Here is a 25027-nt window from a genome sequence, read left to right on the forward strand (position 1 = left end):
TTTGTGTTCTGCAGGTAAACAGATAAATGGTTGGATTGATTAAGTCCAGCTCTGCTTACAGATCCTCAGATGAGATTTGAACCCCACTATTTCTCGCTGTTCCAGTCCGTCTGTTCAGTACATCCCTGTGAATTAATGAGCCACAGGAGGGTCTCAGAAGGTGCTTGTCTCACCCTCCAGCAACGCAGCAGAGGAAAAGGGGCCGTGTCCTGGGCGAGGGAACGCTCTGGACAGCAGGAGCTTGGGTGGCTGACAGTCCAGCTCTGACCCGTGCCAACGGCATGAACAGAATGAAAACAAGGGAATTAGGGAAACACCTCTGAGGAAAATCTCCCTTCTAAGGCAAGCACGAGAAGTTATTTCTTGGAGCTCTTTCCTGCGAAATGCAGCTCCTCTGCCACAGCCCAAGCAGCTCAGCTTTTCCAGCAGGCTGAGTCAATTCCTCAGACAAAGGATGTGCCGGGAGCTCGGTTACATCACTGCTGCCGGCTTTGGCAGGCTGCTGGGGAGAGCTGTGAGCCCAGCTCCACCGAGATGCCGCATGCTCAGCCCCTGGCAGCCCCACAGCCCTCACCTCCTCTCTGCTGAGGGAACTCTGCTACAAGGATGCAGCCGCTTAGAAATTATCCTGAGCTGCTCGGGCTGGATAAATTAGGAGGGATTTTTCTTCTGCACGTTTTGTTCTTCCTCTGCAGCCATGAAGAGGACAAACACTGAGCCTCCTGCCTGGAGCTGCCTTGGATGCTGGCAGGGAGAAAATAGTAAAGGTTGTTTTGTCTGGTGCCTAAGTGGATAAAATGGCAGATTTGCCCTGAGAGAAAACTGGGTAATTTCTGAGACTGGCAGAACAATGCTCTTCTTAACAGTATCATGCTCAAAATCCTCTGTACTCCCTTTCCAAATGCATTTTTAAACCGCTAGCACTTAAACAAGGGACAGAAGTAACACTGTTAGGAAGGACAAGGGAAAGCAGTATGAACTACATTACTTTGGTTTTAAAAGCAGCTTTAGGAACAGATTATCAGCCAGTGTAAGTCAATAAATCTGCACCGTTTTTAATAGAGTGTCCCAGGCTTATATGAGCTCTTCCTCTGCAAATAGCACCTCAGACCTTCCCATTTACAGCATCTCAAATTCATGCTTTGGGGATATTCCATTGTCAAGAAGGGTCTATTTTTCAAACAGCTCTCTTGCAAACATATCCCAAAATGTGACAGCCAGACAACTCCCATACCAGCCCTGCTAATGGATTTCTGCAAAGTCTAGACCTGCTTGCACTGCGCTTTGGGAATACGTTTGTTTTGAGTGCTACCAGAAATAGCATCCCCACCACTGTGCCATCAATTACATGGGTGCTACCCACAAGTCACTCTTTCACAGCTCTCCACTGAGAGTTCAGCATCTTGCTCCCAACTAAAAGGAAGAAAGGGGATAGAAACCTCGAGTATCACGCCTAGTTGTTACAAATGCACTTAACTGGTAATTGATGTGGCTGAGCATGCAGCCTCCTACCTCTCCCATGAAGCCTTGTTAGCAGCACAGAGGTTGCTCTCCTGCTTGGGAAGCAGTTCAAATATTGAGGTGTGGTCCCCAAATGACACCAGTCAAAGCCCCTGTGACCTGACACCAGCATTACTGGTGTGCAATGACCAGGGGAACACGGCTGAGGCAGATGAGAGCGTGGTGAGGGCAGGGTGAGAGCCTGCTCTGCACCATCTGGCAGGCACAGGATGTGCTCTGGGCCCCACAGAATGGTGCAGCAGCAGTGGCTGTTGGAATATCTGCTGTCCCAGGGATGCCAGGGGCACAGTTCCACTGGGAATGGCTGTCAGTACACACCACTATGGATCCCCTGCCAGGACAGAGCTCACACTGCTTTATTCTGAGAGCAGGGCCAGGAGCACATGCTGAGAATCCAGATCACCACCCCTCTTTACCCTTACTGCTGCAGCCTGATGGAGACAGTAAAAACCTTGAGGCTATTTATGTTTATGGCATTCATTTGCCACATCTTCCACGGCTACGCCGAGCAGCTGCTGCAGTGTGACCCATGCAACACAAACACCCACACTCAGCCAGGTACCACCTGCAATCTCCATTAGATTAATCTGCACTTGCTACTGGTGTAACTTCCCACCTGACAGGCAAGGTAGGAAGCTTTAGCCGGGCCCTGGCAGACCCCAGCTATTTGATATGGGAGTTTGTTAATGCCTGGCTGGTGGCTGAATTATCACACTGCATGTGAACAGAGGAGCACTGCGGATGTTCCCGGGCTGAGGTTCCCCCCTGCAAAGTGTCACAGAGCTTAATCTCCCCCTAAGCTTAGATATTTTCTCTCTTACAGATCTTATTTAAAATCTTAAATCAGGCTGAGGCAGCTCCAGCCGTGCCCATTTCTGCATTCAACAAGATGCACTGCTTCTATGGAAGGACAAGCAGAAAGTGCTGAAACAGCACTGGGCAACAGAGAACAGGCTCTGCTCAGGCACCTTTAGTACAAGAAAATGCTGATGCAGGGCATCAAGACCAGAAAATATCAGAATTGCTTTAGTCAGGCTGAAAAAAAATGACATGCAATTATCAAAACCATTAGAAAAGGCTGCATTTGCAGGGGATCCACCCAGAGACTTGATTACTGCCACAGCTGCCTCTGGATTTCTCAGGGGTTCCTTAACATCACAAACTGAACCCAGCCAGGGCAGGGACATCTGCAGGAGGGGACAGAGCTGCATGCAGGTCACTAACTCCATACTAGAGACGAGTAAAACAATACAAACTGCAAGTAGCTCTTGGGGATGCTGTGACCTTTGCTGTTACAGATGGGTTTATTCCAAATGACAGAAGCATTTAAATGACTGGGTAATGGTTTCCCCTCCAGAATTGCATTTCTTGCTACATCAGACATTGCTGACTCTTAAATTATAGTTTGTCATAAAGTAGGTTTTTCCAGTCCTTGCTCCTCAGGAGCTGGCTGGGACAGTGATATCATTCCTAAGGAAAAGCCACAAACTTTAAGTGAGCCACAGTCAAATTCAATTAAAAACAACACAAGCATTTAGAGTTACAAAGAACAAAACTTTCTAGAGCCAGCTGGCCTGGGGGGGGAGGTGTGGAAAAAATAAAATCAAGGCTTAGTTTGTGTAGCAGCAGATTTGAGTCAGTGTGCTGGCATTTGGGATGCAAATGCTGCAAGGGGCTGCTCTGGGAGAATGGACTCTGCTGAGAATGGGGATAAAGGCCTGACTGTTGAAGAGCTTCATTCGTGCACCGGTGAAAAGCAAGTCCAAAGTGCAGCATGGAGTAACAACGGGGCAGACAAAGAGCAGCCCAGAGAGGCTGGAGCCACAACAAGAGAGCAGGCAGGGAGTAACAAGCTTCTGCAGCGAGAAATGAAGTAAAACAAAAGGCTGGTCTGGAAAAGCTTTGGCAGTGGAAAAAACAGGACACATTTATACAGGTTTCTTCCAAATGGCCTGCTAACCACTGATGCTTGTAAAGCTGGGCACACAGCGTGCTCTGGGGTAGTGCTTGATCCTAGCTGACTGAGATCCACCCTGCCCAGGGCATGAGGAGGCAGAGCAAACAGCAAAATGATGCTCCACAGCAGCACATCCAGGTGCTGCACTGGCGAACAAAACTATTTCCACACCCAGGAACACAAGAGATACAAACGTGGTCCTTCTGAGGCTGAGAAAAGGAGCCTCTGTGTGTGAGGCAAGTAGCTCCCTGCTGTGAGGGGAAACCCAGGGAATACCCTTCTTTTCATCCTTATTTTCAGAGGTGACATTCAGGAGCAGTGCTGGTCTTCCCCTTGTCATGGAAGGCATTGGACCATCAGACTGAGGTCATGGCCTGTGGAAGTGTTCTATAGACTTCAGTGAGCTTTGGATGAGGCTCTGCAGCTGGGCAAGAAATAAGTCTCCATGCCTGAGACAGTAATGCATATCTATGTAGAAAAATATGAGCTTAAGGCACTGCCCAGTGCCATACTTCAGCCTTTTTAGTACTTCTTCGAGGTTACATAATAATGTAAATTACAGGTTTATTCAGAATGACACCACCTGCACTGATGGACACTTCTTCCAACCTGAGCAGTGGAAGCCCAGGACTCAGGGAGCCATGTCAAGCTGCAGGGCACAACCTGGATTGCTGCAGGGCTCAGGAGGGAATCCTATTCCTCCCACTCCTGCAGACCCTACTGTATTGCCCAGGGAGCATTTCCAGCTAAAGCAAAGTCAGCCATGGGCAAAATGAAGGACTCAGTAGGTTAATGGTCTCATTTGGTGCGGCAAATCCTCTGAAATCCACTGACAATTTAGGAACATAATCCCCTCTCTTTTATTAGTGACATGCTTCAGTCTTCCCTACAAATCTGAGACTACAGTTTCCCTACTACCCCAAACGCACACAGAGTGATTTTCCTCAAAAAGGATGGACTCGTCTAACTGCCTGGTAGGAATGTCTTTGCCCCTGAACACAGCGAGGATTAAGGTGTGAAATTCCTATTAGGGCAAGGGGATTAGGCTGTTGCATTTACATAAGGATTTGACACAGAGGATCAGTTCATCATTCGCTGATGCACAGCCTCTGTGAGGGGCTAACAGCTGATGTTTCAGCAGACAGGGAAGCTCCTCCTTCACAAATGTACTTACATCTTTCTGCACGATGCTGCCTGGGAAGGCCAATTCCTTCCTGATCCCTTCAGCAATCACTGTAGACCCTAAAGCATGAGCTACAGGATTGCCCCGATTATTGTCTCGATACATTTACATCCGAAGCAGCGCACTGGAAAGTAATCGGTGAGGAAAACTGCTAGATTTGGAATCAACAAAATCCATGCAAATACCACGCCTGCAAAAAGTATCTGAGAAGCACCAGCTCAGGGATGAAAACTATGCCATAAGTGCCTGTATTAGAGTGACAAAATGTTTTCAGATCAAAAAAGAGACTATAGCTTAAGTATGTGGTTTTTAAGAAAGAAATTCCACCCCAGCTGCTGTTTCTTCACTGAAAAGGTTCATGTAATAAGGCCCTGTGCAGGCATGTGGGCATAAATAAAAGGTCCAGGGCACCCAAGTGTCCACTACCACACCTGCTATCACAGCTCATGAGTGTGAGGCACTAAAATTCAGAGTCCTCATTCTTACAATAAGGTCAGAAGATCACACCAACGCAGCCCTTTCCCTCAGCAGCTCTGCATGCTACATTTAGCACTGAGTTAGGCAGGTACGTTTCCACTTCAGTTCGCATTCCTCAATCATTCTTGACTTTAGCCCTGGGAGCACAGCAGCCCAAACTCTCAAAAGGTAGTTTTACTTCTTGGTACCTCAGGGCTTTTGATCAGGGAAGAAAATGCAGAAGCCAGCAACACTTTCTGGTCTCGAGTTTAACAGCAAACCCTTAGTACATTCATACATCAGCTTATCCATGTTAGTGTGCATTTCGTCAGTGAACTGTAAACACTCAGTGCCTTGTTTGGTTGCCACAGAGCACCTCAAATAAATAAATTACCAAAAAGCCATTCACACCTGACTAGAATAAATACATTATTCATTGTTTTATCTTTCACAAAATCCGAGGAGCAGTGTGCTCTTCTGAGGCAGAGCAGGAGTCATTCATAGCTATTTAATAGATGTGACCTGCACAGCAGAGGATTATTACAAAGAATGAGCAGGCAGGCAGTCACTGGATTAAGGAACAGCGATTCATAAATCCAAATCCCTGTCTCACATGTTGCTTTTATATGGAACCTGGTAAAAGCCTGCCTGAACCAGCAGTGGAAACCACACCTTTTAATTTCATTCGTGCATTTCTGAAACATCAGGCCACTTCTGGCACACGCCGTCACTTCCCTGACTCGGGAAGAAAAAGGTGCATGCTAAAGAAGCCATAAACAGTATCTGCTGGTGCTCCCTTTTCTATTATGTTGACTTTGATTCAGGTCCTTGCAATTACCAGGAACAAGAGAAAGACAAATAAAATTATCCCAGCTGTTTGTGGCGGACAGCCCCGGCCTCCCAGCTGAGAGCTCTTTGTGCTGCTGAGAGCGTCACCAAGCAACCAGCCCTTGCAGCTGCCAGGCTGCAGGAAAGAAGTGAAAGCATGACTTCTGGAAAGGAAGCACATGTGAAGGTTGGGACTGAATCAATCTCAGCTTTGTCTCCTGCCTAAATATGGCACCAGAGATCGCCCTCAATGGATCTCACCCGCTGAGGGGGCAGAACCCGGATGCTTCTTTTGTTTTAGAAGCCAGAGCCTTGCAGAACTAAGCCCAGGTACTCTGTAAGCTTTGGATGCAATGAAAGGAGGGGAGATTCAGGCTGTTAGGATGCTGTTGAGACTTCTACTCTTCATCAGCCTTAGCTGGTGGTCCAAAAAGCAGCAGAAGGTGGCCCACAATGCAGCTGCCAGAATGACTGCATGGTCCCAGCTGTAAGTCACACCCACGTGTAAGTCAAGTGGAGGTGAAAAAGGATTGTCTGGTAATTGAAACAGTATGGCAAGGAAAGCAAAGCCAACAGGCAAATCCCCATGCACACAGGCAGGGAGTGAAAAAAATGGGAGGAGGGAAAATGGGGAGATAAATGACCATTCAAAGTGTGCTCTGCTCGTTACCAATTGTACAGCACTGTTTAGGGATGGGCAATAGACATTCTTCCTGCAGAATTTAGGGAGGATTGAGAAACCCTGGCTGGCACCATCCCTGAGCCATAGCTCCCCCCAGCTCTCAGCAGCCTTACAAGTGAGTCCTGTTTTACCTAAAGGCAGCTAAGACAGAGATCCGTGAAAACTCTTCCAACCTGGACATTGAAGACAAATTGACGAATTCATTTCAGCTCCCTGTGAGTTTAAATGTGCCACAGCAGCCCTGTCTGAGAACACCAAATTAATTGCCTTGCTCCTGGTCACACAGTGCAGTTGGATTCATGCCAGGAGCCCCGAGACCCACTCCTGAATACCTGCAGCACACTGCCACTCATCTGTGACATCAGCTATTTCCTGTGGCAATTACCTTCTTCTGCTTTTGAGAGAAAGAAGGTCTTTGTGAGTGCGCTTAGAAGAAAAAAACAAGTTGGTTTTCACTCATTATGAGATCTGTAAAAGAGTGCTCAGTGCACTTTTGGTCCAACTTTACTTTTCCTTATCTACTGTCCATTTTACACTACAGTGAACACATGCAACTGGAAACAACCCAAACAATGTATGTTAGGGTCAGATGCCATTTTTCCCAGCATCTCCTTTTTGTAAGCATGAGGCTTCTGCAGAAACAGTGTAAAAATGGAGCAGTTCTACACTGCTTGGCACTAAATCACCACCTGCTGCCAAGAGCAGTGCAAAAGCTTTATGAAGAAGCCCATGATATGGATGAAAATTCAAGGAAAAGCAGACATTTCAAGAGCTGTTCTCCATTTTAAAACTGCAAGAAATGCCAAGACTGTAAAGATCTCTGTTGCTCTACAGTGCTAAAAATAGCATTTGCCAACAACTCTACCGAGTCTCTTGTATAAAATTCAGCCTTATGGCTTTCATTTCGATTGTGAAAGGAACACATCATTTTGCAAACCTCCATTACCAGGGTTGTCTAAAATGAAGGAAATCCCCAGTACCATTTACTCTGAAAATATTAAAATTCACTAGAAGCAAAAAAGATGCTTCAAATTTCAGCTGGTATTAAGAGATGTAAGTTCTTGTTTCTAATCCATTATGAAGGGCTTTCAAGTAGGCAAGAATAACATTCTTAGATCCTAATGTCGGCTACCTCACTCGACTCTTTGATACACTTCATTTACATGTAATCCTGCAGCCTGCCAGCAGTTGATAAGGTTCCTGATATCTGCACATTTGAGAAAGGGAAGTTTAGTTCCTGATGGGCTAAAACTGAGCTCCGTGATGGAAGGCTGCTCAGGTTTAGGGTTTCACAGAGATTTTTTGCTTGTCTGCAACTGCTTCTCAGCATTTCTCCCCAAATAATTTATCTGCCAAGTTAAAAACTCTTGACCAAGTTGAAATGGCTGCACTGGATTTTCCCTTTTTTATGAGTTCCTGTTAACACTGGGTGGTGGTGTGGAGAAAAGTGAGGGGTGGATTTTTCTCTCCACTCCAGTGATACTATCTGGTAGACAAAAAGAGTGCACAAGTTACATATTAAAGTGGCTGAGAGAAGTTACAAACACTGAGTCAGTGGCTTTACAGCACATCTGACTGAAGAATGGACAGGTCCATACTCATCAAGAGCAAGACATTTACAAGCACTAAATTTTATGTCCCTCATGTAAAGAGCGGGATGACTCCATGCAGTTTTGAAAAACCCATTTCAAATGCTCTACCACAGAATCATAAAACAGTTTGTGTTGGAGGGGACCTTTAAAGGGCATCTCATCCAACTCCTCTGCAATGAGCAGGGACACCTTCCACTGTCCCAGGTTGCTCCAAGCCTTGTCCAACCCAGCCTTGAGCACTTCCAGGGATGGGGCAGCCACAGCTTCTCTGGGCAACCTGTGCCAGGGCCTCACTACCTTTGTTGTAAAAAACTTCTTCCTTTTACCTGATCTAAACCTACTCTCTTTTAGTTTAAAACCATTACACCTCGTCCCACGTAAAAACGTGTCCCCATCTTTGTTATAAGCCCCCTTTATTTACAGAAAGGCTGTGCCATGCCATGCCATGCAGTGGGATAAGATGTGTCACCTGCCTGTAGAAATTCCGGGTATTCCCCACGCACAGAGCTACAGCTTCTCTCAACATCTTCACGTAACTGGAAACTTTGGGTCTCCAAAGGAAGTGAACCTGGGTGCCAGGTCACCTCCACAGCCCAGCCACAGGCAAACTCCCAGGTTCAAAGTTGCAGGCACAAAAATACAGCAAGCAGGGGGTGATTCACCACTCCAGAGCGGACAGGCTCTGACCATTTGGAACCTCCTGCCTGCCTCACCAGAGCCCCAGATTCTCAAGGTGTGTCCCCCTGAGGGAATTCAGGGGGTATTTGCTCACTCTGTGACCTACTGCAGGTAGGGAGAGGTGAGCAAAAATAATACATGTGATGCCACTCACAGGGACACGAGTACCCCAGCCCTGCTGGCTGCTTCAGGAGAAGACAGGAGCACGGCACAGCCACTCGAGCAGCTCTTTACTTCCTTCCATACTCTGAGACACATCTGAGAACGTGGAGAGGTGAAGTGGAAAGATAAATGGAATACAACAGTATTTTAAAAAGCTACTCCTTTCCCTGTGAATTTCAAATGGATACCATATGCTTTAGCATGCTGTTTTGATTCTCTGCTAAGATATTATTCACTAGCCTGCCTCAGCAAGACAATCCATTCTCCAGAATAGTTATTTTTAGTTTGAAAAGATAAATATAAGAGTAATTTCCACCTGTGCTGCTTTGAACTTACGATCATCCATTACACTGCCTGTTCATCTCAGTCCCCCAACTTTTTAAATTCAAACAGTTCTTTCATCATCTTCACCAAGTGCTTCCACCTCCAGATCACTCAAGAAGATAGTAAATACCACTTGTTTCTTGGTATTTCATTTTTACTCTGGTAAGAAGTTATTCCTACCCTGGTTTCTTCTTCTAAACCTGTTTCAAATCTGTGATAACATCTGCACTTCTTATCACTGCTTCAGGTTCCTTCACATGTTCTTGGAGGAGCCTTTCTTTCCTCATGAATTTTGAAGTCCAAATGTCCGCTGGCTCTCCTCCATCCATGGTTTTATTATTCTATACTAACAGATCAAGCTGAAAGGGGTTTTTGCATGTTATACCATGTTTTTTCACGGTTTTATCTTTCAGTTGATTTATCTAGCACAGAAGCTGAGTTTCCTGGTGTATTTTCACTGCCAGACATACAGACGAGAGCAGGTACCATTAGTCCCACTCTGCTCCTCTTTCAGCACTATTTTGGGTATGAGGGAGTGAGGAAGGGCACAAAGATGATGTCAGGAGTGCAGGGGCACAGCAATAACTTGAGGAAATGCTGCTTTCACTCACAGAAGAGTGCACACATGAGATGCTTTCCTGAACCCGTTTCAGTTCCCTGCTCAGAGAACCTGAATAAAGACAGAAAACCCAACACCTGCAGCCATAAGCTGCTCTCCCAGGAGCACAGAGAGGTGCTTCAGGTGGGGGCTTGGACTTCTCTGTCACAGGCAGGGATTGATGTCCACGGCCCCAGGACCAGAGCTGTGGGTCCTGCAGCCCCAGGGGACTGAGCACCAGATAAGCAGCACAGAGCAGATGGCGAGGGCAGGGCAGTGAGGAAGGAGCCCGAGTCCTGCTCTCCCCTGCTGCCCTGCAGGCTCAGGGGCTGCATAATTATTCTGTGGAGCCAATAAAGCTCCTTGAGCTCATTGTCCTCCAGATAACAGAGCTCAGACCTGGAGGACTGGCAGGACTGACCTCTCATGCCAGTTCTGACTGGAGCAAAATCCCCTGGAAAAACCTGCTAATGAGTGGTGCATATTATCTCATCTTCCCCATGTCTGGTTTTTGTTCATAACTAAATCCCCCATTTGGGAAAAAAAAAAAAAAAAAAGAGAAAAAAGAAACAGTAAAAGGAAGGATAGATCTTACACCCACTCTAGCTGAAAAATCCTTGTTCTGAAAGTATTTTTCAAGATAAAAAACATAGAAAAGCACCATGAGCTAATACACGCTAATTTCCTACTTATTTCAGATTATGTGGATAATTTTAAAACTGTTAATAACAATGAGATCTGCATTTATCTCATAGAATAATTTAAAAGTAAGCAAATATTTTCAAAGTGCAGTGAAAGACTGCAGTGAGATTCCTTTGGTTTTGGTTTATTAGGGTGAGGGAAGCAAAAACAAGAACTTGGCTCGAGGATATCAGAGCACAATAGTCCCTGGGATTCTTTAATGAAGGAAGAGTTTAGATTGCTTAGACAGCAAATTGAGCTGCAGAGCTGTGTTTTACAACACTTAATAAAATGTATTTATACAGATAAAATCATGTTTACTCACATACACAGTGCCTGCTGTTAACCAGGGAACTAGAACTAGGTCTAAGAGTATAGATTATTATTATATATCACTGTATAACATTCAGCAAGGTCTGGCTGCACATTCACAGGGGACAGGGTGTGCCTGTGGCTCGGAGCAGTGAATGCTCTGGTTATTAGCCCTGCTTATTCCTCCCTATTCAGCCTGAGCAAATCTCCAGGAGCAGGGCTGCAGTTCCAGCTCTGTTTCAATCGATTTGCCGCAGCCTGAGGAGCACTGGGACAGCCCTCAGCTCTCACAGCTCCTCTCTGCACCTCCCCACACATGCAGGCCTACCTTAGCCAGCTCTGAAAAGCTCCAGGGATTGCATCCTACTTATTTTTTCCCTCCTCAACTCCTTTAGACACACTGCTATGACACACATTTCTGTGTATCTTTTGTCACTCCTGGCGGAGCTGAGGGTGGATGGAGGCTGTATCCTCTGCACGTGAGCAGGGCTCTCACTCCTTCCCTTACTGACCCACACAAACACCTTTGTTGTCACTGGCATCGTGGTCAAAAGACGGGGTGAGGAGGCTTTGACAACCTCTCACACTCACAGGGTCCTTTGCAGCACGGATTAATTTCCTTAATATTTAAGCTCCATCAAGACACACAAAAATGAATAACCACTGGTTCAGGCCCACGTGCAGTTTCAGAGCCAAGAAAGAAGGAAATGCTGTTGTGCTGGCTGACAGCTCTTTCACTCCATTTCTTGCCAGCCTCTGTCACCTGGTTGGTTGCCTTTATTCACACCTAGTGCAGGCTTTTCCTAGAGAGAAGTGTGAGCCGTGCCATAACTTACCTGCTACTGAGTGAAAACAGCTTTTTGGTTGAAGGCCAGTTAGGAGCTGAGAAGGGAAGAGAAGAAGTGGTTCCAGGCAGACAAGAAGAAAAGGTGAACTTGCCCCAAGATGTGGAACATGGCACCAACCACCATGAGATTCTCAAGGTGTGTCCCCCTGAGGGAATTCAGGGGGTATTTGCTCACTCTGTGACCTACTGCAGGTAGGGAGAGGTGAGCAAAAATAATACATGTGATGCCACTCACAGCCTAACACTAAGGACACTGGCACACCAGAATAAGCAAGACATTTCCCCACTAAAAACAGGGCAAATTCACATATTGGATTATTCCAGGTGATCAAAATAAGACATTTACAAGAATCCACACCCTGAGGTAGATGTTTGCTCAGAATGTTTTAAGTGTAACCTTCTCCCTCTCAGAGCAGGAGGGACTCTCATTCACACTGGTGGGATTGCTGCTCAAGCATCAAAAAGGAACCAGAAACTTAAGTTTCATATAGCGACACAAACTCACAATGGAAAAAACAACAAGGCTTTCTTGGCCTGTCCACAGCTCCAGATATTCAGCCTTATTTCCCTTGCTCATTTTCAGCCCATTTATTCCAGGATAAACCCTCTGGCACTACAGTGAATAATCCTCTTCTCTCTTGGGATTCAGAGTGAAAAGGGAACATGTCACTCTGTATGACAGAGAGGACTGCTAAAATAAAGATGCTACTGAGGATCGAATTTTTAGCATACGTCCCTTTCGGGGTGTGAATAGCACCAGGATGCAGTAATAGGGGCCACGTACTTCTAGGTCACCAGGTCAGGTCTGACTGCATCTTTCAATAATTTTGACAGCCTGCCATCTGTGACACAAGGAGCAGGTGTTCATGTGGAGCGTGGTCAGTACGTGGCTCTAAAATCAACCATTTCCAGCAAACAGCAGCACAACTCTGGAGCCTGCTTGTGGACTGGGAGCCTCATTGCCTTGAGAGAAAAACAGATTTACCAGTATTTTTTACCACAGCCAGGATCTGCATAACAGCAATGCGCCAATGAGTACACAGCACCAAAGCCCTTTGGATGGCAGGCAGGAGGATGACACCTCCTCCAGAACCTGAGAGTGAGGCAAAGCAATGGCAAAACATCCAGCAAAGTCTGCAAGCTGATGTTCTCCTCCACTGTCTCCCCTTGCTCTACACACAGAATTATAGAATGCTTTGTGTTGAAAGGGCTCATAAAAAACATCTCACTCCATTTCCCTGCCGTGGGCAGGGACACCTTCCACTATCCCAGGTTGCTCCAAGCCCCATCCAGCCTGGCCTTGGACACTTCCAGGGATCCAGAGGCAGCCACAGCTTCTCTGGGCACCCTGTGCCAGGACCTCCCCACCCTCGCAGGGAAGAATTTCTTCCCAATATCTAATTTAAATCTGCCCTCTGACAGTTTAAATCCATTTTCCCCTGTTCCATCACTACCTATCTTGGGGAGTGGCCGGAGACCACACCAGTGGTAACCAGGTCAGTACCATGCTCACAGGAGAACAGGTTTGATCAAGCCTTCAGCTGCTGAGATCAGCCTGTGTCTGCTTTAAGAAGCACAGGAATCAGGATTTACAGTGTTCCTCTTCACCCAGATTCTGTGGCCCACAGACCCGAGGAAACAGAAATTAATAAGCACAAGGTTTCTGAATAACATCTCGGAAAGTCTTCTGAATATTTTATCCTAAGTACTCAGATACACACTCATGGAAGCTCGGCTTATTCATTCGACCGAGCGCTAAAATCCTTGTGGGATACCTGCGGACTAATTGGTTTTGTCTGTGTTAGAGTCTAGTCACTGCATGAATCAGGCAGTGCTGAACCACCAGCTTAGACTAAGAGCTCCCTGAAGATAGAGAACTAGGTTGTGTTGTCTGGCTCTGTAAGTGACTTGGGTTCAGAAGTTCTCCAGTCCATACATTATTACTAATCCTCCTTGCATGACACATGGCTGCTGCAGAGGAGTAATCTCACGCAAGCACCCTAAGCCAGAGCATCTGCAACAGCACTGGGGAGGAGTGAGGCTGGGAGCTAATCCCCATCCTGAGTGATGGAGAGGTGGCTGTGGGCAGGGATCCTGCCTGCTCGATTCCTCTGTGAACCCAGACCTGTCCTCTCACTATTAAAATGGGAGATTTATGCGGGGCCTGGCAAATCTCAGCAGCGAGCAAGAAGCTCCGAGAGGAAAGGGCTGAGAAACAGACACAAACCAGATCCAGGTTTGTTGCTGCAGCTCTGTGCAGCAGAGAGGGAAGGTGGGACTCGCTGCTCCCCTTTGCACTGGCTGCTGCAGGAGCTTTAGCAGAAGGTGGGATACAGAAAACACTTGCACTCCTCTCCTGCTCTTACATTTCCTTTGGGCTCCAGCTTTATATGAGTGCATGGAACTGCTTTTCTGGGGTCACTTCAATGCAGTTTTTCAGTATCCTAAAGGGCAGCCAACAACTTAGAAGGATGAGGAGTTCTGACATCCTTCCCCTCAACGTGTGCGATAACCGAAAGCAATTTGCTCACTTCCTAACCTTGAACCTCGTGCCTCAGGGTGTGGGGTAACTATTGCCTGGGCTCTGGAGGGAACCGCTTCCCTCTGATCTTCCAGCCTTGCAGATGCTACTGGGTACAGTCACACAGGTGTCACCTTCTTCCTGAGCACCAATCACAGATTACAGATGTTGGAGGAATTTCAGTATTTCAGTACAAACCTTGTCCTATGTCCCATTGATACAGTTTCATTAATACAATCAATAGATCTACACTATCTTGGAAAAGTTTGGTCCAGTACTAACACTTGAGCAATTAATTTTTTACTTTTTTTTTTTCCAAATACCAGCTTAAAATCAGTGCAGCAGCTCCAAAGTTTGTTTGGTTTCTCCAGTGCAGTATTTAGGAGATGCTTTATCAACCTATTTCATTGACTTTGATCACAAAGTCCCAACTTTAAACTTGCTGTAAGCTTAGTCATCCTGCTTCTCCCTCCGTGGCTGCTGCCCTTCCTCAGTGCAGGAAACCTGAAATGAAATGAAATGGCAACTTCTTGCCTGGCCAGGAGAGGTGGGCTGGCCCCTGGGGCACTGGCATCAGCTCTGCAAACAGGGAATGAACTCCACTCATCACCTGCCACTCGATATCCTTATCAAAGCAAAGGCTGCTAGAGGGGACCATTTTATTAAGACTGGAAACTCTTTTGGGAGCACAGTCACAAGTGCCCTGACATATGGAAATGGATGTAATTTCATCTGATGAGACAGCTAACACTCAGATGGAGCAGCAGCACTGTGTCTGGGCAAGAAAACAGCCAATGAGCAGAGCATGGCTGACTTCTCCCCGTGTTTGAAGATTTCAAAGGCCAGAGGAGATCACTGCATGTTATCGTGGCTAAAACCATAATCTGTTCCCTGCTTGTTGACCAGAATATCTCCATTTATGTGGAACTGAAGCATACAAGCTCTCCCTGCTCTGAACAGCACCTATTCTGCTTATTTGTGGTGATGATAATTGTTGGGTCACACAATGGGGTGTTTAGCTAAACAGCTGAAGAAAAAGGAGGAGGAATTCTATACCAAAAAAAAAGCCAAAACTTAATGCTAAAGTACAACTAAACATGTCTGATGAATTTCTGGTTATGCCAGAGTATCACCCAACTCAGCCAATGACCAAAAAAAAAAGACTGATATTTCTCATTACATCTCTTCAGGCACTTGGCTGAACAACTCACAGACCTTAGAATAAAATGTAAAATGCAGGGCAGAAAAAGAGAAGTTCAGTGTGCACAGAAGACACCAGCTTTCACAGTTCACTTAAAAGCAGGAAGGAATGCAGGCAGAGCCCACCTGCAAAGCAAGGTGCTGAAAGGAGCTGCGCTGGGCTGCCAGCGATGGAGCAGCCTCCCCTATCCCAGAGAGCACCGACCCATTGTGCACCACGGTGAGAAGGAAGCTCAGGCACGAGCAGGACAGTAAATCTATGCAACATTTGCAGAGTCTAGCTCAGCTTACTGCATTCAGAATATCCAAATGCAACTTCATCCACGGTCTCAAATTCTGCTTTCTAATTTGGTTTGCTAACGACACGAGGCAGGATCTGTCATCGTGTGTTTATCAAGTAGCCAGTGCTGCCAGGAATCCAGACTTGTTTGGGACATTGGGTAGAACTAAGAGTTTAAAAAAGGAGGAAGAATCTACCAAAATAACTGTTTTCCAGCGTGATTCACAGGCCTAACCAAATTAAATCCTGAATGTGTATATTTTAATTACATGTATTACACATCTCAACACGACAGCAGTTGTAGCTGTGGAACAAAGTGCTGGATTTGGCCCATTAAAGCATTTGTTTAATGCACTGAATCCTTTGACCTACACCATTTCCTGTACAGCCACGGAAGTTCCAAAGTTAAATCTCTGTTGTGATCCCCCGTCACAACCCATTTTTGGTCAACTACCTGAAAAACCTCTTGAGCTCTGTGGTGTGCACCAAGAGGTAATGAGATGCTCCAGGGAGGGAAGGAGCTCGAGTACAGACATTAGAAATATGTGCAAGTTAAATATACTACTTAAACACAAGATGCTCATTTAGCAGCTTCAAGGGCCGTATTTCTCCAGCCAACCCAAGACATAAAAAGAAACAAAAATTCATTAAAATAACCTAACCTCACTATTGTTTCAAGTGCTACATTTATTCAAATCCAGCCCACCAGCTCTCAATTAGCTGCTTTCTCACTCCAACTGCAGCAGGTCTGCAGTGCACAGAAATGTAATTATTCACACACCACCCTGTCATTGCCACCACTGTCTGTACTTCTGAAGCATCTTGATTACTCCACTGATGAGCACTATGGAAATGCCTATAAATAAAATAATCATCTCCCCTCATTAAGTTCCAGCTCGTGGACTGAGGAAGGATGATTTTCCTTTGTACGTTCCTTTTGTAAATTTTATCATTTCACAACAGAGGGAGCAACGTGCCTCTGATGGCACTCAAAGAGACAGGCTGTCAGGATTCTTGTCAGTATTTCAGCTTTGAGCAGCTTGCGTTTTTGCATGAATATTTCCTCCTGAAAATAAAGTGCTGTTTGTCAGAATTACGCATTCAGTAATCTCTTTCTAATGTCAGCATCAGACATGCAAAACCCCCTAATGTCATGTCAGGAGGTCAGATTTTATGGAGCAGTATGTCATGGAAACCCTAAACAGCCAGCACTGCACCCACAGCAGAAGCTTCCAGCTCTGACTTGCACACTTAGAACACACATCTATAGTGAAAAACAAGCATGGAAGGGAACCTTCCACTAAGCACAAAGCCTTGGTGAACCAGGTGTGCTCTTCAGGAAGCTTCAACAGTAATTGATGCTGCAAATAAATATCAAACATCCCATTATTGCCAAATCACAGTCTTGCTGTTTCCAAGGACTGCAATACTGGGTGTGCGTTTGCACACACAAACTCCCAGTAGTGTCTCCAGCATGCAATGAAATACCTCACTGCATAAAATGGTGAATTATAAAGCCAGAGAAACAAGTTAAATGTCATATCAGGGCTGATCCTGTCTTGCTCTCCAGCCAGAGGAATCACCACTTGCTCCTGTAAACAGCTAAAAGGGGGAGAAGAGAGCAGTTTGATGGAAGCTCATGGAGCATCCTGTTTCTGCACCATCCAAAGCAACATCTCACCTCCAAACTGCCAGCACCTCTCAAAGAACTGAGGCCACTCATAGGCTCAGATTAAGCTCCTCATTCCCAGCTGGGAGGACAACAGGACTCTGTGCGTCAGCATGAGCAGGGAGCTGCTCTCAGGCCAGATGCAATTGTTAAACCCTCTGCAAAGCTGCTGTGATCCAAAGGGCATGGTCCTGTGCCCATGTGTGACCACCTCAGGGAGCACAGGTCACCTGACTCTCTCCTTCCTCTTTCCCTGGTCTCTCCTAAGGTTTCCAGCACATCGCTCCTTGTATCACTGCTCACTTACAGCAGGTTACTGTGGCTATGGAGAGTGCAGCTGGACAGTCACCCCCTCATGTTCAAACTATGCATCTTAGGAAGGAAAAGTGCTGCGTTGAGACAAGTGGAAAGGAAAGCTTCGGCAGACAGATGGGATTTTTTGTGTATCTGAAGCTGGAACCAGACAGTAACTAATGTGCAGGACACAGAGGATGGGACAAAGCAAGAATCACAGAATGACAGGATGGTTTGGGTTGGAAGGGACATTAAAGATCATCCAGTTCCAGCCCCCTGCCATGGGCAGGGCCACCAGACTGTCAGGCTGCTCTCAGCACCCAGGCACTACACCTGGACTGTGCAGGACACTGTAGGGACCTGTATTTGGGACAAACATTTTTATATGTAAAATCTGCATGTTCTTGGATAGAGCCAGTACTTAAACAATTTTCTCCAGAGACAGGACAGAGTTAATTTAAAGCAAAACCATCAACCCCTAGAACAGCCAGTGTCCAAACCCACACAAGAGCTGTGCTGCCTCACTCCAGAATCTGGAGCAGGAAAAATAGTGACAAAAATAAGATCGTTCCTCAATTACAATAAACAGAAATGTTAAATCAAGCTCAGAATTGTCCTTGAAGAATCCAGCTCTTCCCAGCTCTAAAAATGATCCCCTCACATTCTTTTAAGGCTTTTCATAGATACAGCAATCTGAAATGGCTCATTGCTGTGTAGCTGCTAACAAGAGACAGATGTTTCCTTCAGTTCCAGCAACATGTAGACATGAAGCACAATATGATGACCTGCTAAATATTTCTGACTCTTTCTGCATGTTACCTCAAGGAATTGCACCACAGTTCCACGCTTTCCCTGCTCACTCTGGAGCTGGCCAGAAGAGCACGCTTGGATCAATCACTTTATCTTAGCAAGCCTTCATCAGAGGGCAAGGAAAGTCAAGCAACACGTTTTCACTGAGCAAAGCCAAAGCTGGAGAGTTCTTCCAGTTACTCCAGAGCCAGATCAGCTGGTGGCAGTGAGCCCAACTCCCCCTGTTATTTATTTAGCTGGCCCAGAAGACACGCACCACACGCCGGCGTGCAGGGCCAGCATCTGTTCCACCCAGACCCACGGCTACATTCTTCACTCGGTATTAATATCAGGGAAAATTTAGTAACCTAACCACTGGCATGAGAAGCCACACTTCTAAGAGAACAGATGGCAGCAATCATCTCAGCTTAATTTTAGGCTTCAAGAATTGGTCTGAGTCAGCAAAGCCGCACGATAAGAGGAAGAAAAAAGACGGAACATCTGTAAAACCTCCTACCTGCTTCCCATCCAAGGTGTACAGCTTTTTGACCACCCCTGTCTCCAGTTTGATAGCTTCAGTGATGTCAGTGAGGACTTGCTCAAAGGAGTGGGCAGTCTTCTTGTTGAGGAGCACCCGCACGGCCTTGCGGGGCTTCACTCCGCTGCGGATGATGGTCACCAGCTTGGGGCGCACGAAATCCTTGTTCTCCTTGGCCTGGGCGCTGTTGCTGCTGGCCAGGGACTGAGGTGCTTTCTGGTTGGCAGAGGTCTTCACGTTGACTGACCAGTTGGGGTTGACGTTCTTGGTGTACTCCACCTTCTTGAAGAAGTTGTCGGACGAGCAGACATAACTCTCCCCTTGAGGAAGGAAGGAGATTCTACAGTAACTACCAGAAAACAGGCTCTGTGCTCTTCCCCCATGGATCATGCAAACCATTAATAATTGTTTCCATTTGCTCGTTCTTAAAACATTCTGCCTTATTTTAATGTCGTATTTATGCTTATCTTAAATATTGCCAGTATTTCCACAAAGTAAGCAAGTCAGCCATCAGCAAATACATACAATCACATGAGCCAGGGGTTAAAAGAGGTTGAGTTATAAAAGTATTTAGGTACTTCAAGATGCAGCTAAGCTTTCCAAGAGCTTCAGAACAGTAAATTCATTTGACCACCCCCATTATTTCATAAATTTGCCAGTTTCCCCTTTGTCTTTACAGACCTAGCTACTATTTCAGTGTGTCATTCCCTGCCAAGAGGACATCAACATTCATCCACAAAGTGCCTTCTGCATCATGCCTGAAAAATAATCAAAATCTTGTCCTGAATAGCCTCCACTAAAAGTAGCCTTGATAAATCTAGCAAGCATAACAAATATGCATTGTTAGATCATCAGTGGTTTATTAGGGGACAGACCTAGCGGCAGCTGAGACTAAACACTGCACCAAATACCACTGCTTGCTTTTACATGGCTGCTACCAACCAAAAATACATTAAATCCAAATTTAGACATGGCAGAGAAGGGTTACATGGTCTTGTTAGTAATTCACAAAAAGCCCTTCCCTATCCCACCCAAAATTACTTTCAGGCTTTGTCTGTAATTTACAGGATCCTATCTATCTAAGGTTTTAAAAGCACCTTAAGGGATTTGTAGGAGCTTCTTTTGGGCCTGCAAATCTGATGGATGCTGGAAGAGTTATTACTAGAACGAGACTGTAAACCAGTATCCCTAAGGGAATGTAGCTGTCTGGTCTGAAATGACTCAGGCTGCTGAGCACTTGAGGATGCACTGAAAAAAAGTCACTCACTGCCGGAGGAAGGAGCTTTCGTCTCGCCATTAGATAAAACTTTAATAGGAATGAAGGCATGACATGGGTACCTGTAGGATTTTAGAGTCTCTTCTGGTGTTTTCTTTGATCTTACAAATTTAAGTTCTTTGTGTACTACGATACATTTGAAATCAAAATATAGATTTAACTCTTTCGGAAAATAAAAAAATAAATAATAAAAAAATAAATTAAGAAAATTCCTTCTTCACAAAAACCAGACTGGCTGCATTTCCTTGACTGCAAACTCCAGGGCTCAGATATCTTTGAAAATCACAACAGCTGTGTCTGGGTTCCCAATCAGGGATCTCTAGGACAGGATTTGACATCCAGCTGGTAAAATATGGATTTCCAGACATCCCACTGACTTCCACATGGCCCAGGCATGTGCCAGGTCCAGCATGAAGTTCATACTGGAAGTTCTTCTGCTGACTAAACTGCATTTCTAATGGAGGCACCAGGTTAATCCCTTCATAGAACCCATGGTGAGACCATAACAGGCACACAATGAACAGGTTTTAACAGGCTTAAAACAGCACTCAGAGCATTTCTGCCCCTCTTCCTGATAAGGGCATGATGGCACAAGCAGCCATAGGAAAGAAGCGGGACTCTAACTTACTTTAACCCCACAGTGATGCCCACTCATGGTGCCTATACAACCAACTGCAGCTCTTCTCCATCAGCTGTACAAAAATGACCAAAATCCTTGACCAACAGGAAGCAGATACTCTGTTTCCCCTTCTAAAGATGGAATACAACTACAGAAGAGAGAAGAGAGCTGACAAGGTTCATGATGAACACTCAGTTGGGCGTTTTGTCAGCTAGTGTACCCCAAACTAACACAACAATCCCACCAGCAGGTTCTGTTGGCTTGAAGAAACAGTAAAAGTCTCTATTTGCTGACGGCAACACCCCTCAATAAACTGACCATGCAGCCCTGCCCATAGCTGGAGCTCCTTAATCCCTTACATTTTGTGAATCTGACTCTATAGACGCTCAATATACCCCCAGAGTACCATACATTATACAAAATTCCCTCTGGGGATATCGTTTTCCAGAAGCTTTGAATACTTCAAATCTTTCTGATTAATAAGTGATAAGTTGTGGTTTATTCATCTGCTTCAGCCAAGTAACACCTGCTGCAGAGCAGGCCCAGGCTTCTCTCCACTTTCACAACTGAGAGAAGGCCAGCAAGGGGAGTTTGGAAGGCTCCCAGGGAATTAACCATCCTAAGAACCTGAGCCCTCCCAAACCCATAATTCCTGGGCAGCAGAGCCCTCGTAAGTGTGCTCAGCAGAACTGTGCATTATCCTCTGAGGAAAGGGATTTCTCTGTTTAAATGCAGCACTAAGAACAAGTGATTTGAGTGCTGCTGTCACCCATGCCCCAGGCTTCCCTGTGCCAGCTCCTGACCTCACCTGCACCTCTGCTTCCCTATCTGAAAAGCAGAAGTAGACTATCAGCCACTGAAGTGTGGCAAGGCTCGACTTTCATCTGCATTTGACCTTCATCTGTGTTATTTTCACAGTGAAAGAAAGTACCCGTTTGCACTGTGTTCTGTAAACACGGGAGGTGGTGGAGCATATTTTCTATTAACGAGTTCCATTATTTTGAAGTAAGCTGAAGAGGTTCTTGATCTGTTTGGTACAATACCATTACTCTTAGCTCCAGCTGAGTCCTGAACTCCTCCCCACACACCACAGCTGTTTGTGTATTTACACCACCACACACCAAAGGCAACGGTGGCACGAAGGCAAAACTCTTGTAGGGTTTGTTCCACAGATGTGATCTCAGGCAGACCCACACAGAGGCCTCTCAAGTGCAAAATGGAATCTGCCCTTTCTCCATTTGTTTCATTTAACCCAAACCCTAGAGAATAAAATCCACACTTTACTGGATTCCGAAACTGGAGAGAAATTTCCTTGGAGTGACACTCCAGAACAGCAGTTCAGAGTAGCAGCACTTCTCAGCAGCATTTCTGCAGTCACAGCAGCACAGCTCCAGGGAAGAGGAGCTTTTCTTTCCTCCCTCCTTGATCTAAGGATGTGACCTGAAGCTTTAACTTCATTTAAAAACCACTTCAACTAATGTCTTCCCTAACTCAGTTTATGACCCCCAAAGAGCAGCAAAATCATCGTTCAAGTTCCTCAGTGAGGCACATGGCATCTGTCAGACAGGAACACACTTTCCACAGTGTATTTCACTTCCCACAGTGGAGCTGTACCCAAACCTTACCATGGTGGTAGCAGGATTGGGCAAGCACAGGCTGAAGACCTGTGAACTTTCCAGCTTTGAACTGCCCACTGTGGCCAGGAGACCACAGAAAAGAGAAATCGTTCAGGGAACAGTGCTACCATAGAGGGAGGAGTGGGTTCTCTGTGGATTTCTCTGCCACATCTGTCTGTGCTAAGCCTATAATGAGAAGTCGAGGTGTACAACTGTGCCAGCCACAGAAACATGACTGACAGACACAGCGTGGCTGCAGAAGATGTGCACAGCATTAACAGAAGGAATGGGAAGCAGGCTTGAGATCGTGTCACGAGCAAAAGAAACAACCCCAAGAAGAATACTGCTCCCCAGCCCTAAGCACAAGAATCTGTGCACAAATATTTTCAGGAACACACGTCTCAAGCCAGCAAGCAGCTGTGCACACGTGCAGAAATCCCACTGCAAGCTACAATGGACAGCCACGTCATTAATTCCAAACAAAACCCCAAAAAGGGAGCCCCAAAGAGACACACCCATGCACTGGGGGTGGGGAGCATCATCCTGACAAAATCCCTGTGGTGCCAAGGACAGCTTTTGTTTAGTGCAGGGCCGGGTCAGAGCATGATGCCCTTTCTGCACTGCAGAGCCAGAGCCCGCAGGAGGATGTGCATTGTCACCATGCCAGGATGCTCCAGACGTGTCACAATTCCTATCGTGCCACCAAACCAGCCAGGGCATTCCCTCACTCCTCCTGCCTGCCCTGAGCAATGGATGGGCTGACTGCAGACCTCAGACCTTCTGTCATGACCATCATATTTGCCATTTGAAGCCAGGCTTGTATCACACAGAATTACTCTGGCTTCGAGTGCATGACACATCCCGGTGCTACCAATTTGATGCAAGCACAAGGAGATTATTCAGCTCCTAAAGACGGGATGATCTCAGCAAAGATAAGGTTTGCCTTAGAGAAGATTCCTTAGAAAAACTCTAAGCTCCAGATGAGCACTAATCCTCCAACCCTCTTACAGCAGCTCCCTGTGACAATACCAAAAATGACAGGCTGAGCTTTCAGAAAAAGTTATCCTTCCTCAGCATGCACCAGCAACTTTCCAGGGATAATGAACTGCGGGCAGAAGTCTTTTGAGAAAAATCAGGAAAGCTGGATTGAGGCCATTTTGAATGTCTAAGTGTTAACAGTTATTCCAGGAACAGTCTCTGTGGGCAGCAGTCAATTATTCTGGCTGTTAGCTCTGCAGTTGCAAAGTTGTGATTGTGCTACTGTGCCCAGCTTTTGTGTTTTGTGGAATTTACCAGGACCGCAGCAGGAATTAAGTGGACTTAACACCTTGCAGAGTTCATTCCATATGGTGTTGGAGGAGGCCTTTAGTTTCAAATGCATGAACTTGCTGCTGCTTTATGAGTTAAAAAGACCTGCTCCAGCATAGCAAAATGAACCCTGCAAGAGCTCCCTTCCCTTGGCTCTTCCACAGGGAGCTCTGCCATCAACAGAAGCACCTCTTGTTCTGCTGAAGAAGTGGAAGAAATGCTTGATTAGAAATCACCTCCAAAACAACACGATGCCCATAAAGAATTTTGGGACCACACCAGTCCTAGCGTGACAGCCAGGATGAGCAAGCAAATAAAACAGAATCTCGAGGACAAATCTTGTTATGTAGGACACAATTAGCTGGGCTATCAGGCCAACAGACACCCACAGAAAACAATTCCACAGGTTACCAAGGTTTCAGTATTAAATTGCAGGCATTTCACTTTTCCAGGCAAACTGGAACACACACACATTGGGTGGAGATTCCAGTATGTTTCCTATAAACCCCTTGGTCCCAGCACACACCAGACTCTGCACAATTCCAGGCTGGAGCCCCTCCTATGATTACTTTAAATACTCCTGGACAAGATTTTGGAAAATATTCCCAAGGGCATGACAGGATACAAAAACCTTGGAATCACTTTCTGGAATATCTCACGCAGCCCAAGAACATTTACAATGAAGCCACACCGAGCAAAACAAAATCCTATTCAGCTTTTTCTAGTGTTTGATCTGCAGCAAGAGCAAATTTCAAACAAGGAGGCCAGTACAGGGCATAAAATCCACCTCTGGATGTGCCTTTCCCTCACTCCCAGGTTGGGCCTCACTGTGCATTTCATTATGTCAAGAAGCCGAACATGGGAAAGCAGCAAAATTACAGAGAGGGCTAAAAAACCCTTCTGTCCCACAAAGAACTCATTTATGGGACAGTAGGGACTAGAACAAGTGGCCAAGAGCAGCATTTCTTAAGCCATCTTGGCTGCTGAAGTCAATGCACAGCATCAGCTTCCACCTCCACCCAGCCAAGGATGAGGTGGGACAACTTCTCATCGCATCGAGTCTACAAGAAGAGGCTCAAATTGAACCAAGGACCAA

At 46.0% G+C, this 25027-nt stretch overlaps 1 protein-coding gene across 6 annotated transcripts in view; it reads right to left on the minus strand.

The window, feature by feature from the left end:
• Positions 1–25027, minus strand: part of DCX (doublecortin) — a 71666-nt gene that overhangs the window by 40882 nt on the left and 5757 nt on the right. For all 6 annotated transcript variants that reach the window (XM_048318646.1, XM_048318645.1, XM_048318644.1 and 3 more), the window contains one exon: positions 19092–19432. In XM_048318646.1, the coding sequence (XP_048174603.1) occupies positions 19092–19432 (341 nt within the window). The remainder of the gene's footprint in view (positions 1–19091; positions 19433–25027) is intronic.

Source organism: Corvus hawaiiensis, chromosome 14 (assembly GCF_020740725.1).
Source record: "Corvus hawaiiensis isolate bCorHaw1 chromosome 14, bCorHaw1.pri.cur, whole genome shotgun sequence".
Taxonomy (NCBI): Eukaryota; Metazoa; Chordata; class Aves; order Passeriformes; family Corvidae; genus Corvus; species Corvus hawaiiensis.